The 17,196-nt window shown below is 38.0% G+C and overlaps 1 protein-coding gene across 2 annotated transcripts in view; it reads right to left on the bottom strand.

The window, feature by feature from the left end:
* The window catches only part of DOCK1 (dedicator of cytokinesis 1), a 319,129-nt gene that overhangs the window by 274,571 nt on the left and 27,362 nt on the right, over nt 1-17,196 (bottom strand). For both annotated transcript variants that reach the window (XM_037399460.1, XM_037399459.1), the window contains exons 3-11: nt 14,816-14,856; nt 12,686-12,741; nt 11,065-11,161; nt 7,488-7,636; nt 4,148-4,283; nt 2,808-2,965; nt 2,182-2,263; nt 1,616-1,751; nt 1,201-1,273 (exon numbers count right to left, since the gene is read on the bottom strand). In XM_037399460.1, coding sequence (XP_037255357.1) covers nt 1,201-1,273; nt 1,616-1,751; nt 2,182-2,263; nt 2,808-2,965; nt 4,148-4,283; nt 7,488-7,636; nt 11,065-11,161; nt 12,686-12,741; nt 14,816-14,856 — 928 coding nt within the window. The remainder of the gene's footprint in view (nt 1-1,200; nt 1,274-1,615; nt 1,752-2,181; nt 2,264-2,807; nt 2,966-4,147; nt 4,284-7,487; nt 7,637-11,064; nt 11,162-12,685; nt 12,742-14,815; nt 14,857-17,196) is intronic.

The following is a 17,196-nucleotide window of genomic DNA, read 5'->3' on the forward strand; positions in this document are numbered from 1 at the left end:
CAATGGAAGAACTAAGCATTCATATATTATGCACATTCATTTGACTTATCCCCACTACATTTCCCTATTTCATGGAATAATAAAAAAAACAAAATAAAAAAATTATGAACTATGGATGGAACAGAGTATTTGCTACACATTCTCTTTTGTTAATAACATTTTACTTCTAAAAGGGTTTTTTCCTACACTTTCTATATATTCACAAAAATTCAGACTATTAAACCCATATTCCTCAATATGATTTTGTGGCTGGAAGTCAAAACTGATCTTTGATGTTATGTTAAATTCATACATGTCCCTACTTTAAAAGGGCAACAAATCTGTATTTGCTATTAGCTATTATTTTAATTTCATTATTCAATAAAATAATAATAATAATAATGCTGTTTGCTATTATCATAAAATAGTGTCTGTCAAACTCCATGGCAGCAACCTTAGAGTCACTGTGGAAGGGTTTGCATTTTTAGATGACTACTAGAAGCAAGACCAGATCCGCACAGCAAACCGATCTGCTTGATTCTGTGAACCAACTACAACAGGTGTGTGAGCAGACACATCCCCTCCCTTACCACCCAACCAAACTCCCCAAGGTTTCTGCTATATGTCTTGCATGATAATGTTGAATACTAAGGAGATATTGCAGGAGGTATATCAAGCCATCCTTCAAATTCTCAACTTTTGTTTTTATTCCAATTAATGTGGCCCCTACTATGAAATTATATCTGCTACAAAGGAAAAGATAAATGTTATTGTTGCCTAATTTCACAGAAGTCCCCTTCAGTGGATTTTGGTAATGCTGCTGGTCTTTGTCAACCTCAGGCAGAGCTAAGCCAGTAATGTACTTATTCTAAGCATTTCACCTCTTAACACATTTTCACCCTGACATCTTAAAAAAAAAAAAAAAAAAAAAAACAAACCAAGACTGCAAAACTGGGAATGCATGCTTTAAACTCAAGACTTAACAAGCAGAAAAATTTCTGGGGCTACCACTATTATAACTAATGGGAAAGTATCAAGAAGAAATATTAGTAAGTACAACTTAAAATAAAAAATAAATAATGAAATAAATTAATTTCAGAATATCTACAGAACACTTCTTCCAATCTAAAGTTTTAAATGTTGTTTGGTGTTCTTTTTAAATGAAAGTTAAAATCTTAATTCTTTCACTTCTGCTTATTCTTTAAACTATTCCCTACTTACGGTTGAAATGGTATGAAGTGCTGTTTGTCCTCATCGTCAACTTTTCCATTAATTATGTCAGTAACATCCATTACTGAAAACAAAAACAAAGTGTACTGAATTAAGTGATCAACATGGGAAGATGGCTGCTGAGGGAATACCCTAGGGGATTGGAAGCAATGGTGACTCAGAAGAGGGATGGAGTTAACTGCATAATTTCAGAATTTTCCTATAAAATAATACCATGTTGCAAATAACCTTTGGCATCTCTAGCTAACACAAGTCCTGGAAGATACAGTAAATTCTAAAATTCAGCAATCAGTCTGATTAAATTTAGAACAATTTTGAGTTTATACAATCCCACAGGAGTTTCACACATCCAAGCTTCTACACAAGAATATAATGTGATATAGGCAGATACGGCACACAGACTTACCTGCTACTCCAAAAGGTCGCCGCAGCCCAGAAGTTAGTTTTCTCGTGTTGTTGTCCCTCAGCTCCATTCTGCCCACTCGCACAATCTGACAGACAAAACTGATCTTCTCCCTTTTCAGGTCTTTGCTTCCCAGGTCCTAGAAATAAAAATTTCTTCAGATTACTTTATAATAATTGAATTTCAAGTCCCATTTTAGTAGGCAGAAGGCTTGCTGCTCAGAATTTGCCTTTGCCACGTTAGTCTCTTGCACCGGGGCAAACTGTTCTCTGAGAAAGGGAGTTTTTGTAACAGTACTTAAGCGTCTCAACTTCTGTGTAAATTAATTGCTTAGGCGGCAAAATCATTTCTAGGAAGTTAAAATTTCAAAGAGCAACTTTGATTTTAGCCAGGTGTCGAGAATACTCAGTAGTACTTATGAGAAATGTCTCATGTAAGCCTCCCCCAGGATCCCCACCCGCAGAGGTAACCCCACGCTGTTTACATACAGACCATTACACTCCTCAGTTATTCAGAAGCTACGAAACAAGTGCTTTAAAGTCTGCCAGCTGAACCGTGCGCACACTTACGGTGAATACTGCGCGAAGGTTATGCAACCTGTCTATATCTTTAGGGAGTCCACAGCTTGACCACCGCACCAAGTAGTTTTCACTGAAAGAACAACATTTTGAAGACTTTCTGTTGAAATGGCTTCCTTTAACATAAGCAGACAAAATCAGCTTCAGAATTTACAGAAGACTATATTAAACCTGATCTACTTACCCTAAAAAAATGAATATTTACTTAGTGGATAGCTGGCATTTATTTCCCTTTGGGTATATCATTTATAAAAAGAAAGCAACTCCTCAGCAATGAAGTGTAAGAATTTCTTTAAAGTGGCAGGGTATTTTAGAAATCAGTATCTCAGATTCGTGCTGCTAAGTGAGGGCACACAGCCTTGCAGATGTGTTCACATCTCATGTAAGCTCGGCGCTGAGAGAAACTATGGGCACAGCGCAACCCGGACACGTACCCAAGGGGAAGGGACTTGCCTGATGCTGTGCTGAACATGACGATGAAGTGCTGCTGCACTGCTGCTTCCCAGGTGACCCTGTCCTGCACCTTTCACAGAAATTTGACTTTCATCCTGCAAAACTACCGCACTACTATAACTGAATAAGCACAGATTAGGGAGTGCACTCAGGAGAGCACTTACCTGATAAATTTTGATTCCAGTGGATCATACAGAGACATCAGGACTTCAGCATCTTCTCCTATTTTACAGACTACATTTTTTAAATTTACAAATAAAGCAAATGAAGGAGTGGCAGCAAACTTGGCTTGTCTGTTGATATCTATATTCTGTTTCTGAGACTGTAATTCAAAAACAGAAGAAACTCAAGTTTAACTTAGCCTAGCAAACATCCAACTGCTACAAAACTTTCCTAAAACCTTTCAGACTGAAGTTTTTTCATTGAATGTCTACTCCTGTGCTCTTTGTTTATATTAGGATTTGAAATAGACTGCATTTTCTGGATCTGTCTTGAAGTACCACATACAAGGATAAAGAAAACAAACAAACAAACAGGGGGGTGTCTTTACTCTGCTAATGAAAGCTGAACAAATAGAGAGAAAAAAGCAAAGCCTCAAATATACCTAAAAAAAAAAAAAAAAAAAAAAGGAAGTTGCTTTTTCTGATGTTTTTAGGACAGGTACAGAGTGCCAAGAAAGACAGGAAAGAAAACAGTGCCATTTCTACAGGTTACCCACCCCTTGGAATTTAGCTCCCATAAACTTTTCACACACTACTTTATCTAGGCAGAAGGGAGGAATGCACATCAGAAAAAAAAAGGAAACTGGCTGAGGCAGGGACAAAGAAACAACTTTGAATGCAAAAATGTAATAGTTTCAAGCTCATTTAAACTGGTGTATTTTTACACCAACTTTGGCAAGGGCTGCAAGCATGTGCATGGCCCATTAAAACTCAACAGGACGCAGTAACTCATTAAGTTGCACTAACGCACTCATGAGCGACTCCTCAGGAATACCATGCTCCACTAACTGCTGCTGACATGGGCAGGACTCCTTACAACATAAATGTTCTTCCTTTTAAAAATAATAATTTTAATTGCAAAGAAGCTGACTATTCAAGTCTGAGAATGTCTTTAAATTTGCCCCTTCTATTTCAGCAAACAAATTTTCAGTATTGGCATGCAGAAATACAAACATAATTGAGGACATTCTACTTAATTCTCAAAAATTCTCTCATGACAACTTAACATACAAACCTGCTAGATAAGTGTCTCTGATATTAACCTACAAATGTAGCCAACTTATTGATAAAGGTCCTAACCAGAAATTTTACTAAGCCCTTTAAATGATGAAAAAGACAATTAAGCAGCGTATAGACAACCAAGTCCTTACAAAATGTTTAAGTCTGATAATAACTCATAAACGTATCAAACACTTCATTACAATGCTAAAAATAACAGTGACCTAGTTAGTTTATAGTTTTATGTTTCAAAGGGAAATGCTACAGTGCATAGTATATCTTACTTTCTCCTCCTGTAGCCTCTCTTCAACTTGCTTGGAAGCTATTTCATGTGCTCTGAAAAGGCTAATCGTGCTGGTCTGCTCTGGGTCCAAAATATTGCCATCTTCATCTCTAACGACCAGATCTAAATCAAGAATTCTAAACAAACAAACAAAATACGCTGTGAATTAACAGTGCTCAAATCAATGCTTAAAAAAACACCTGCCAAGTATTCAACATCAACATCATACACACCTGGCATATGGTAGAAAAAAAAAAATATTTGACACATCATACAACAATTTAACATGTCAACAACCCCGGAGATAACCATCCCTGGCTGGAAGTCACTTTTTCCCACAGCACAGGAAGAACCAATGTAAATGCAATAGCAGAACGGCTGGGGAGGTAATTTCTTAAACAACTAAATTTGCAAGAAACTTTTTGTCTCCTCCTCTGATTCACCTGACAGAATGAACAGCCAACCACACAGCCACAGCACACACAAATTGGTCAGTTCATCGTGTCCCACTCCACATTCTCCTACAAAGCAGGCATATTCACGTTTTAGCAAAAACCTATGAGATACAAGAAGGCAGAAGTTGCTTCTCCTTATTTAAAGCAGAAGCCAGATTTCTGTCAGCAGGGTGTTAACGTCCACCGTTACCTTCTGCAGCGAGGAAGGTTTATTATGCCATAATCAAATCCAGTCTTAAGAAAGACCTTTCACATTTTTCCGTGTTAGTACAGTGCTGGCAGCAGAACGAAGGATAAAAATAACCAGGTCTAGGTTGATCCACATTTGTCTACCTATCTTCCATAAGACCTCCTCACCTCTGTTCCAATTCATATGGTCCCCGTTTTCTTCTTCTAAATCTGTAGACACATCTCACGATGGAGCTGCTGTAACTTTGGTTTTGAAATATGTTTGATCAATGAGCTTAAACCAAACTTGGAGTGTCTGATAAGCCACAGTGAGATTCGTGGTTTATCTGAGAGTAAGTCCCCTTTGGACAAAGGCCTCAATCACTTGGAAAGAAAATGGGATCTGTGGCAGATGAAGACATGTTTTGTGTACTTAGAGGATAACTCCTCATCCCTCTGTAACAAGAGGGAAGCCTGGAGTTGTTACACAAAGCCTTGGGCAGGGTCAATGCACAAACCCCTCCAATTAATTGCACTGCATTAATTCAAAGATGGATGATCATCACTCAAACAGGCTGCAGAGCGCAGGGAGCAGCTTATTAAGAAACACCTCCTAAGCTCAGCTCCATCAGTGGACCCAGTCATCACAAAACTCTGTTAAGTACCTCTGGAACACCAAACTCCCACATGAATTTTCTAGTGAGAAAAAGGTTTCATCATTGAAACCAAACAGAAAAGCAGCCAAAACTGTCTTGCTTCTCCCTACTACCGTTCCTGGACGGCAGCCACAGCAGGAGATACACCCACTGACCGCCTGTATCGTAACTGTCAGTCTGCAATGGACAAAAGCGGAGTCCTTCCACAGGAGACAGCCGCCTGGACCAGAGGAAAAGGTATCCCAGAAATTCAGAGAAAGACTAATCACCCAGCCTACTACACATCAACAGGACAAGAATGGGTGCAGACTGTCAAATAAATAGAAGCAAACACTCCTTTGATTTAATTTCTTTGTTTTATCCTTTACCTTGAAAATGATGCTTGGAACAAATTTGAGATTTTTTCTTAAGTGTCCCAGTTACAGATTTTTGCAACTGAACAAAAAAATGTGTTTTCACAACAAAACTACCTGACCCAATTTCAAAAAATACATTAAAAATACAAATTCATAAGACCATTTTCACTTCCTCAGCTATTTTGACAACATGCAGTGAAACTGTTCTCTTTATTTATAGAAAAAAAATCTTATTTGCAAATCAGTATTTCACAAAACAGGAGCAGTTACGATATGATTAGATCAGAAAACATTTATAAAACGAATAATGAATTCATTCTGTCTGGGTATTGAAATCATCATTCATGCTTATTTTAGACAAAACTGAATGTATGACTACATCAGAAACATATGGTATCTTTCAGTTATGAGTTTTTACTCAGAAGTTCAAATTCACTTCCCTCCTGTACTCCACAGAGAATGTTCTGATCACTTAATTAGTCCATCAGAACATTATGAATATAAAGCACAGCACAAGATGTTCCATTGTATTTGAACACTGAGCATCTGGAGGTTATTCAGAGTAACTTTAACCAACTCCTTAGACAGATGGTAAAATACAGTAGCCAAACAAATAATATCAACAACATCTGGTTAATTGTCTATTGAGGTACAACAGTCCATATCTTGGATTATAAACGATAATTACTGACTGAATGCAGTGACTGATGATTTTTTATTATTTTTTTTTTAAATCACAGCTTTTTCTGGTAAAGTGCATGAACAAAAATACTGCAAATCTGGCAGTTCTTAAAGAATAAAAACAAATAGCTGAAATTCAATGAGTTATTTACATCACAAGGCATTTAAAGACTGGTTTGCTGAAAACTTTTTCAGCCCCCAGGTGCACAGTACTACACCGCTGCCTCTCAGTATTCAAAACACTGCTTCAAATAATTTTCTGATTTACGAATAAGATATGATTTCTCATTTTCAATCAAAATGGGAAGTCATAACTGTATAGACAACTTGTAACCTAAATCTTGTATTTAAAAAAAAATTACCTTAAACGCAGACCACTGTTTGGAGAGTTCATACATCTGAATTACTAACATATCTAATGTATGCAACCTATACTGCTGTCTTTTGAGGTGGGGGTAAGTAAATGTTTCCTTCACAATTTCCATTCTCTTCTGTTAAGTAGATACTTTCTTTTATTAAATCTCTCTGTTAATCTTCTGGTACAAGCTGGATACTATATAAAGTAGAGGAACAATGAGCTAACGATGTTTTGGAGCCAAATACTTCAACATCACATTACAGATAAGTGGCTCCAGGGCAAACGCAGCTGGTGGCGTTGAGAAGGCAAGAACTGTTTATGCTGGAAAAGCAAGTAGAGTTTAAATTGTATTTTGAATGGAGACAATACCTGCACTTTCCTATTGACCTTAAAAATTACAACTTCATACTAGTATCAAATTGATAATATCATGTGAGAGAGTTATCTATTTATTCCACTTCATATATTATAATTTATACTACACTTTAAAGATGCTGTATCAACTTCATTCTTTATCTTGCTATAACAGGACTGTTAATATGCTACTATCACATCTCCATAAATACAGGAACAAAAGAATCCTGCAAGAAGTTGTTGACAGCTGCTGTGTATTATACAAGCTGATTTGGTTTTAAGCATGAAGACTGGGAAAACATTGTTCACAAACCTGTTGCCATAATCAATTTTGGCAGTCACCTTCTTTTTCAGTTCTTTGAGCTCATCTTGGGGTAGGGTCCCAGACAGTATTTGAGATCTCCACTCAATAAGATCATATATCATGTGCCGTACACTGCGAAACATTTCTCTGTTATCTTGCTGTTTGGAGGAAAACGACGGGTAGAAGTTAGTTTTGAAGTCTACTGAGCATCTTTTAAATAAAATGCAATTATAAAATACAAATTCAAAAAAGTAACTGTCTACAAACAACTCTAAATTAGGAGCCTAACTTTCTATGGCACAGAACACTGAAGACAGTCTTACAAATGTAAATGCCTGTGTTTATGTTAACTTAAAACCTGGATCATACTGTATTCAGAACAGGCATTCAAAGGAAAGAGATCCTTTGATGGGTTTACAGAGTAACTTTATTCAATGACCCTCTATACTGAGTAGAACAGGACTAAAAATGGTGGATTTTAACACCAAGAGGCTCAAGCGCTGCAACACTCCATCTGCAACATATTACAGAATCCGCCCCCCCAGTTAAACCTTCAGAGTAACACTTAAAAATTCCTTAGCGTGCAAAGCCAAGTGCATCAGTGTCTTATGAGTCCACAGGTAACATCTGAAGGAAAGTGAACAAACAGAAAAGCACTAAACCTTATACGAAGTTAAATAGCTTAATTGTTTATAAAGGCTGGAACTATGGATATTAAACAGTGCCAGCAGCATACACAAACTTTCCTTGGCAACATTCAGCTAAGCTAGGAAACGGGAAGATGAAGTTCCAGGCTTTCAATAGAAGAAACCTCTTTTGCAGAGGGTTTTCTATATGCATGCCCATACACCCATGCATTCAGAGACAAAAGATCAAATCTTTAACCACAAAACAGAATCTGACATGTTGATTTAAACTGTGGACAGTGCATACAGACAACAATTTTAGCACAAACAATGCTATGCAAAACTGAAGCTGCAGAACAACGGCCTTTCTATTTTTATTGTGAAAGATAACGTCAAGACAAAGACAACACAGAGGCCCTGAATGCTTTGATGTTACCCAGAAGCAGTCTCTCCTACTGTCTTCATAACCCTTAAAATCTAAGCCATGAGTTTAATACACTCTTAAAAAGAATACATCTTTCTAAACACCCTACATCAATGAATTATTCGGGCTACATGTAGCTACCTTTCATGCAGACTACACCTAGGCCTTATTTGACTGAGAACAACCGGAATAATTAGATAATTAAAATAAAATTCTGCGCTATATATAAAAGACAACAAAAAAACTGCAGAAGGTGCAGGAAAAGAATATAATGACTCAAAGACTCAGGGGGAAAAAGTATCTAACTGTGAAACTTAAAGACTTCAGTCTGTTCAGATTATCAAAAACTGACTTGATTATAGTGTGAAAACCTTCACAGAGAGAAAATACCCATTATTAAAAGCTTTTTAATGTAGCAGAGAAAGGCACAACAGGCACATGTAGCCGGTAGCAAAATACAGACAAATCCAAATGGGAAAGAGGTTCATGATTTTCGATGCTGCAGGCAATCAAACTGGTGAGATGAAGAATATGCCACATTCTCTGCTACCTGCAAAACTGAATACCTATTCAATATTCAAACACGAATTACAATCTGAATAAAGGCATAAATGTGGCCATTTAATGACTTCTGATATGCAAGATGTGAACAACATGGAAAACCTCTCTAGTCTGCAGACTGACCAGTTTGAAACTGGCTGCCTCCATTAAACCAAATTTCCCTTGAAAAGGCGATCCCAGTGCACCAACGCTCTTTTTGGCAGTGGACTACATAGAATTAATCTAACAAATATCCTTGAGATACAAAACAAGTTCATTAAGTAATCTACCTGCTCAAAGTAAAGCTGTAACAGGGACTGAAACATTTTCTGCTACCAACTAAGGCCACTACTGCCATCACACTTCGCCTGCTCTCGAATTCAAAGTTACTAGCAAAGCACTGCAGTATTCTTTAGCTGTTTGTATGTCTTTGTGGAAGTAAATGCATGGCAAATGAGATGTTAAACATTAACTGTTTCATCAACTGATCCCCACACCAAAAGAATTCTATAACTTCCTAAAAATTACCGCTACAAAAAGCACACACAGGTATTGGTAAGAAAACTTTTTAAAATGTCTCTCTGCTATTCTTCCTTTCTTATTTCATGTGCACCACAACCAAGTCTTGTGCGATTCTTCAAGTGGTATTTCTCTGACATTAAGAAATATCAGGTTTCATACTCGGGATAATCCCCCAAAAAAGACATCAGGGTCAAAATGTAATCCTCACTGTCCTCAGCAGCACACAGCAGTGGAACCATGGGCAAAGCTGTTCTCAGTACCCTCAATAGATTCTGCTTCTCCTAGTTTGCTTCTGCCTGCCTATTTCCTTGCTCCTCAACACGTGACCTCTCTAGTATCACATCACATTAAAGCTCTCTCTTTAATATATAATCTGTTTCTCTTCATATATCCTTCACCTCATCTATTGCAACATTACATCACTTCCAGCATACTATATTTTTAATCTTTGTTTTCATGGGTGCAATTAAAACCACGTTAGTCAACACAAACATCTTCAGAACCAGTTAGTATCTTCATTATGCAGCTTGTACTTTTGTGATAGAAGATTTCAAATATATTTATAAGAAGCAGAGAGTCTTCATTAAACCCTACTTACATTTATGTAAGATTTTCATGTTCCCCCCTTATCTTGTTACGGTGACCTTACACAACGAGAGCATAAAAAGTCTGAGCTAGGTGCCTTACGCCCTATGGCATGCTGTCGCTTTACATCTGACCTGCACATTTAAGTGTGAATTTGAACTCTACTTAGACTTTACTTATGAGCACTTTCATCTGTGTAGCTTCATGGCTACTGTATCTTTCTGTTATCCCATCTGAGAGACTATAAATGCAAATGCTTATTACTATAAATTTCTAAGAATATATTCTTATGTGCTTGGAGCTTAAGCATATGAAAATAACCATGCATATAAAAGGTCAAGATAAATTGGGACCAGTCAACTTCAAGTGCAAGAATAATGAGAGGTAAAAGGCTTACACTGATGATTTTTCAAAAGTTTAAGTTTATGTCCACAAATTCGACATCAAATACGCAGTTTTTCCATAACATAGACCAACAGCCTTAAGAACCGCCCTGAAAACCATTTTCTTCATTTCATTAACACAACTGTGTATTAGATTTTTCCAAATCTGTATACATCTTAAATACCCGATGTATTCTGTATAATAGCACCCCATGAAAAATGGGTTGTAATTGCTCAAGATTATTGCTAGATCAAGGTAACGCTAAAAAAACTGATTATGCACAAGAAATATACACTGAGAAAACACTCAAAAGAAACATTACTGAGATTTAGGCCTTAACATAGAAGATGCTAAACAGCTTTTCAGCACTAGAAGTAGCCTTTAAAAACAACAGCAGAAGTGGAATTTCATCAATAGTTCCTTTATACTTCTCACTGTACCTTTCACAGCAGCAATATTTTCATAATCTATACTATTGTAAATGTTTTCTGAAGTTGATACTTACAACATATAGCTGCCGCCATATTATGGACCACTCCCGCAGCGTTGTGGTAACCTCCTGAATCAAAGGGAGCTCGTTGGGTATAACTGTTTCATGTTGTCTTAAAAGGCAGAGAAAAAAATAAAAGCTTGAATTAAGCAGTAGTTTTGGGAAGGTTTGTAGAATCATTCCTAAGAAAGAACTGCTCATTTCCAAAGACAGTTCAATAATGACAGGGTTTACAGTAACATCACTTACGATAAATTTATAAGTTTAAAAAGAATGTATTATCAGGTACAGGAGAAGCAGTGTGCACCAGCAGAGGGTACTCAGGGTGGGCTGAGACTATACTACTGAACTCACACTCCCTCTTCCCCCCCCCTCCCCTTACTTCTATATTCAGAAGCTAAGGATATTGATACATGCCTCACCATACCATTTGTTATTGAGACACTGATTTTACAAGAGGCAACCAAGATGAAAGCCAGATATGCACAACCTACAATGCCATGACACTAATGCATAATTGTTTTCCAAACTATTGGTCTTCCAAAGAAATATCAAGCATGCAAGTCATGAAATTTCTGTATGACTTGTTTTAAAATTACGTGTTGTGAAAGTAAGAAAAGGCTAGATCTTTTAATATTTCAGAAGCAGGGTACTTAAAGGCAGTTTTGTAATCAGCAAGAAAGATGACATTATGCAGCAATCTCATGATTAGTAGTTTTATCATTTACATATTTAACAGTGTATAAAAATAAATCAGGCACAAAGGAATAAAATATTATAATCCTGTTTCACTCCATTTCATACCTCGCTAATTATTTATTAACTTCACTCCACCTTTTTTTCCCTGGGATTTGGTTGGGGTTTTTCTTGTTTTTAAACTAAAATTTTGTATCAATATAAGAAACTTTTACATGCATGTCCAGCAAAGCTGATTTGATATATAAAGATCTGAACTTTAACAACTGTTAAATAACAAAACCCAGCCCAAACTATTTGGTGTCACACACATCAGGGAAGGGAGCAGGAGAATCACAAAATGAACAGTTCTACAAAACTTCTCCGTAAGGCAGAAATTGATGCCTGGATAATGGCTTTCAGTGAGAAGTCCAGTCTACGAGATTTACCGAAGAAGGAATTAAGAAATTACTTAAATTTCATCTGCATAAAAAAAAGGTATCTCATATCAAAGACCTCTTTTAATATATCAGGCAGAAAGCATAAGACTCCAGGGCTGGAAGGTAAAAGAAGTTGGGAAAACTGAAAAGAGAATTAAAGCAGGGGGCAAGGAGTAGAGGAAGTTAATCTAGGTAATTATTAGTCGAGAGAGTAATAAAAGTTACAGAACAAAAACGTTAAGTTATTAATTCTTCTGAAATATTTACACTAATACAAAGAAGGTTATGTTTTTGCTCATCTATATGACAACGCAGCTAAGGACAGTAATAGCCAGAAGCACTGCTGATGTCAGTTGAACTTCAGGTGAGTTACCAATTTATTTTCAAAAATAAACACAAACATTCTGGTCATCAGCTCCTTAACTAACTGGAAACAAGTGTAAAGTTAGCTGATAATACACCAAAATTAGATCGGTACAAATAGGAAAATGAATTTTCATTATTTTCAAGTCAGAACTTACCCTTTGCCTTCAACTATTGCTTCCTTAAGATGTATATAGGAGGCAGGAAATATGCCCTTTGGGAGGGAAGGAGAGGAAAAAAAAGTTTTAAAAAAACAGTTGCATATAACATACTGTATCTATTATGTAAAAGTATGCCAAGACACATTGCCGGCTCTGCACAGCCATTCACATACTCTGAAGCACCAGAATAGCTATGCTATGGTGTTTTGGATTTTTTTTAATGTACACTTAAATTTTGTATTGCATGTCCTTTCAAGAAGGTGTTGTAACCTTCGCAAATACAGAATCAGTGTTCTTAAACCTATCTTCACAATTTGAAGGGAACAGCAGAGACACCCTGTCACAAGTGACCCTGCAAAGGGGTGCTTCCTTCCCCAGTTCAAGGCACAGTTTGACGTGAATTCTTCAGGTCCCTGGATGATTATCTGCGAATGCCGATTAAGACAGATGTCCTTTTGAAAGTGTGAAAGACAGATGATTTTACGTAGATCTGCTCCTCTACTACATTTTGCCTGTAACCCAGCCCTGCTGCTTGCTTTACCTCACATCTAACCAAGCTTCCCTCACCCTGCTAGAAGATGTTGCTTCTGTTCCCAAAGTTTTCTATACTGTTTCCAGTCGTCGTCTTATTCTTAAAATAAACCTGCATGAAAATGGGCAGTATACTGGGCTGCCTTGCTCTGAAATTAACAGGCACACACACACACAGAACTCGGGCATCCTGCATTGCAACCCATAGTACACAAATTATCTATAACGTAGTGTCTTCTACAGCCAACCTACTGTTAGTGCTAAAAGCCAAAAACCCCTTCAACAGGCAGTACTGCAAAAGACCAGTACTGTTTTTTCTGAAAAAACGTTCTAAATTAATCGAGAGTACAGAAATACAATAATATGTCCAAAATTGTGTAAGCTCATATTAAAAAATAATTCAAGTCAAGCTGAGACAGTAAGTTCTTCCACCTCACCCTCTGAGGTAGCAGTTCAGTTTTCTTATCATCTGGGAATGCAAAAAAAAAAAAAAAAAAAGAAATTCTTAGAAAGCTACACAAACTGGGGGGTATGGGGTGGGGAGGTGTCTTTTTGTCCCAGTAAAGAAAAAAAATCACTACATTTAGTAGCAGACAAATGCAGCCACACATGGAATTAATTTAAGACAAAAAGAATGCGTAACTGCTTCTTAGACTGTACAAGGCACGCTCATGAAACACAGTTCATAAGAAATTTAGTGTATTTCCAAAAAAAGAAAATATCAAAATAGAATAGAAAAAACATAGAACAGGCCAGGCTAGGAAATGTGTGGGATGAACCACACAGCTCCACTCTGTACTTTTAGACATGCAGACGCAACTCAAAATGCACCTCTGTAAGCAAAACACTACATTTGAAGTGTTTTACTGTAAGTGAAAAAAGAAGCAAACCCAGAAGTCATTTAATTCTAGTTAATTACTACTATAAAGTAAAATGCTCAAAAAATAAAACACAACGTTACAACCAGTATTTGTGCCGTTTCCTTTCTTTTTATTTCAGAAAGGCTGCTATAAACAGCAGCCCTTTATGCACACTGAAAGCCTAGCAGCTAGGCAAAACGACAGTGCACAAGATTACTCCCACCCTCACAGAGAACAACTGAAAATCACAATGTAGATCTCTGTATCACTTTTGAAGATGCAATTGCATTTTACGAGTAATACGTTATTTAACAGACAGTGAAGCAAAGTCTCAGCCTCTAAAACACATCAAGTAGAACATAACGTTCTGAACCTTTTACTGAGGCAAAGGCTGTGGTACACCAGTTACTGCAGAAAACAAGCTGATGTGCACAAAGCCATCTATACTGACCGTACATACACGTATACCCTTAAATTGCAAAAAAAAAAAAAAAGATATGCAACTCAGCTTTTAGGCCTTGCTAAGATAAGTTTCAGTTAACCTGAAGAATTCACATTTACCAGGGGCTGAGACTGCGCAGCAGCAGTTATCAGAGATCAGTGGACACATGGTGGATTGCTCCCATGCAGCACCGTCATACATGCCCGAGATCTCCGTTGTAACAACACACCCAATGCCATACTATATTATCTCTGTCCAAAAGAAAAATGAGCACTCTGCTCTGGCAACACTTACCTTCTTGGATTTCTTTCGTAGTGTATAACCCCTGTACCAACCTAAGGAAAAAGAGGAAAAAGCATTAAGTCGTCCATTAATGTCACCTACCAGCTCTTCCCTCTCAGTTCAACAGCACCTTAACATGGTTTCTGATCATGCTTCGCCCCCGCCAACACGCATGCCTCACCTGAATTTAAATTCTTCACAGGATTAATATCCTGGCTAAAACTAGTCTTCTTGGAAGCTATAAAAGTCAGAGTGATGATAATCAAACTGATGGAGAAGTCTACATGACAGAGATGGCATTTTACATGATGTCTTTAATTGTCATTCATTTAATTTTAACTACTAATCTACCAACATAAACAAAACCAACTTAAGAGCATTAACTTTACAAAAATGTACTGTTCGACTGGTTTGATTTTAAAACCTAAGTAAGTTCCACAAACGCAAGTTTCCAAATGTAGATCAGTCATTTGCCATCTCAGCAGAAAACAAGAACACTTTGGGATTTATGATTCACACATCAAAATAGAAAAGCAAGGAGCCCCACAGCCCTAATTCAGCACAAGGCAGCAAACACCCACCCCACAGCAGCCCCAGTGCCAGATGATTATTCAGCCTGTGCCGTGCTCCTAGGCAGGTGCTCCTGCCTGGAAAACTGTATAATTTATTGTGCCCCCAGTTTATGACACATCTGTAAGCAATCACCTTTACAGCTCTTAGTGTTTCCCCAGCCATCCTGCTTCAGTGTAACCAGATAAGCAAAGCAAAAACAAAACCCTACAAACTATAGTCGTTTTGCCTTATGGAAGATGCTGTGCAAGAGAAAGCAGATGAGATCTTCTGTACATACTGCCTGCATTTCTGTGCTAGCTTGCTTGTATGCTTGCACTGGGGCTATTTTGTATTTCAGTTTGTCTGTGCTACGGCTCACTTGCTCCTTCCTGCTCAGCATGCCAGGGAGCAACCCTGGTGACCAGAGCTGCCCCTGCAGCTTTCGGAAGACAGTCTGGGTGCAATACCACCCTGCCAAGCCCTGAAAACCAGGGGTTTTACACAGCAAAGCATCCCTCTCCAGAGATCAGTGTCAGTGAGGATGGGAGGATCAGAAAATAGGGGGGGGGGGGGGGGCGGGGGGCGGAACACCACACCCAAAAACCCCAAAACCTACGGTCCCACTCCTGATAACAGCTAGGGCAGGAAGAAAGTTCACAGAAGACAACACATGACAATAAATTCATCATCTACACTTTGGGACTAAAAATACAAATTAAAGTCTCAAGCACAGAGGATTTTTCTACCTGCTCTTGAGTAGTAAAAGGTAAAATGATTCATCATCTTCATATTGCATCAGAAGCCGATCCTCTGTGATCACCTGGGGATAGTTAGTACTATCCTCTTTAATCTGGTGTCTATAACCGTCACAGTTCACTTCCCTACAGATGCTGCAGCAGCCTCAGGTCTGACATTTCCGTTGCTTTCAGAGGAATATCAACAAAAACTGTTGATGAAACACCCATGCACAGTGTCTAGCTCGGGTGCAAAGGCGGCAAAGCATTTCTGCTTGCACTTACTCCACTGGCTGAAATCTGTGCACAGACATGTACATATTCAAGTTCTAAATTCCGTCACTTCCATATGAATAAACCAACATATTGAAGTTCTGGAGTCTAAACTGATGAACACCACAACACTGATCAAATACACTGTACAAACTGAAGAACATACAGTCGTATTATCTCTGCCATTTACTTCTCCCATCCCATCTTCTGTGCTGGCTCCTCACCACTGAATCTCTGCTTTCTGAAGCTCTGCAACAAGCAGGAAGATCTTCAAGAGACAGCAGGTAAGAAAGGAGCCAAAGTCTGCCTTGGAGAACTGGTTGCACTCTTGCTCACTACAGAGGTCCTTAATGCAGCCAGGCAAGTCCAACCAGGCTCTTCACCAGCAGCCACCACCTAAATGAAGTTGTTGCTGGTTATTTAGCCCATGGGGAGCCCAATTTTCAAAGTGAGCTACCTCTCACTGGTTGAACCGGAGGCACTGAGTCTTGCCACGAACACACACGTATAAAGGCAACATCATTGAAATACATGAAGTAATCGCTAACTAGCTAACCCAAACCATAAGGACTCTTCAGTTTCTTAGTTCCCCGTCTGTAAGATGAGGGCTGCTCTCCTCCACATACAGACAGGCACTGCAAAAAAAACAACTCCCTCACAAACATGAATTAAAGAAATTAAGGTCACAAAACTATGATTTTTCTTCAATGCACAAATAAATATTTTGTTGTCAGACACTGGCCAAGGGAAAAAACAATATAGCCGCTGCTTTAGGTGAGTGGTATTTAGTCCTCTGCACTAAAAAAAAGCAAGAGGTAGAGGGATCTATGAGCA

Source organism: Falco rusticolus, chromosome 9 (genome assembly GCF_015220075.1).
Source record: "Falco rusticolus isolate bFalRus1 chromosome 9, bFalRus1.pri, whole genome shotgun sequence".
Lineage (NCBI taxonomy): Eukaryota > Metazoa > Chordata > Aves > Falconiformes > Falconidae > Falco > Falco rusticolus.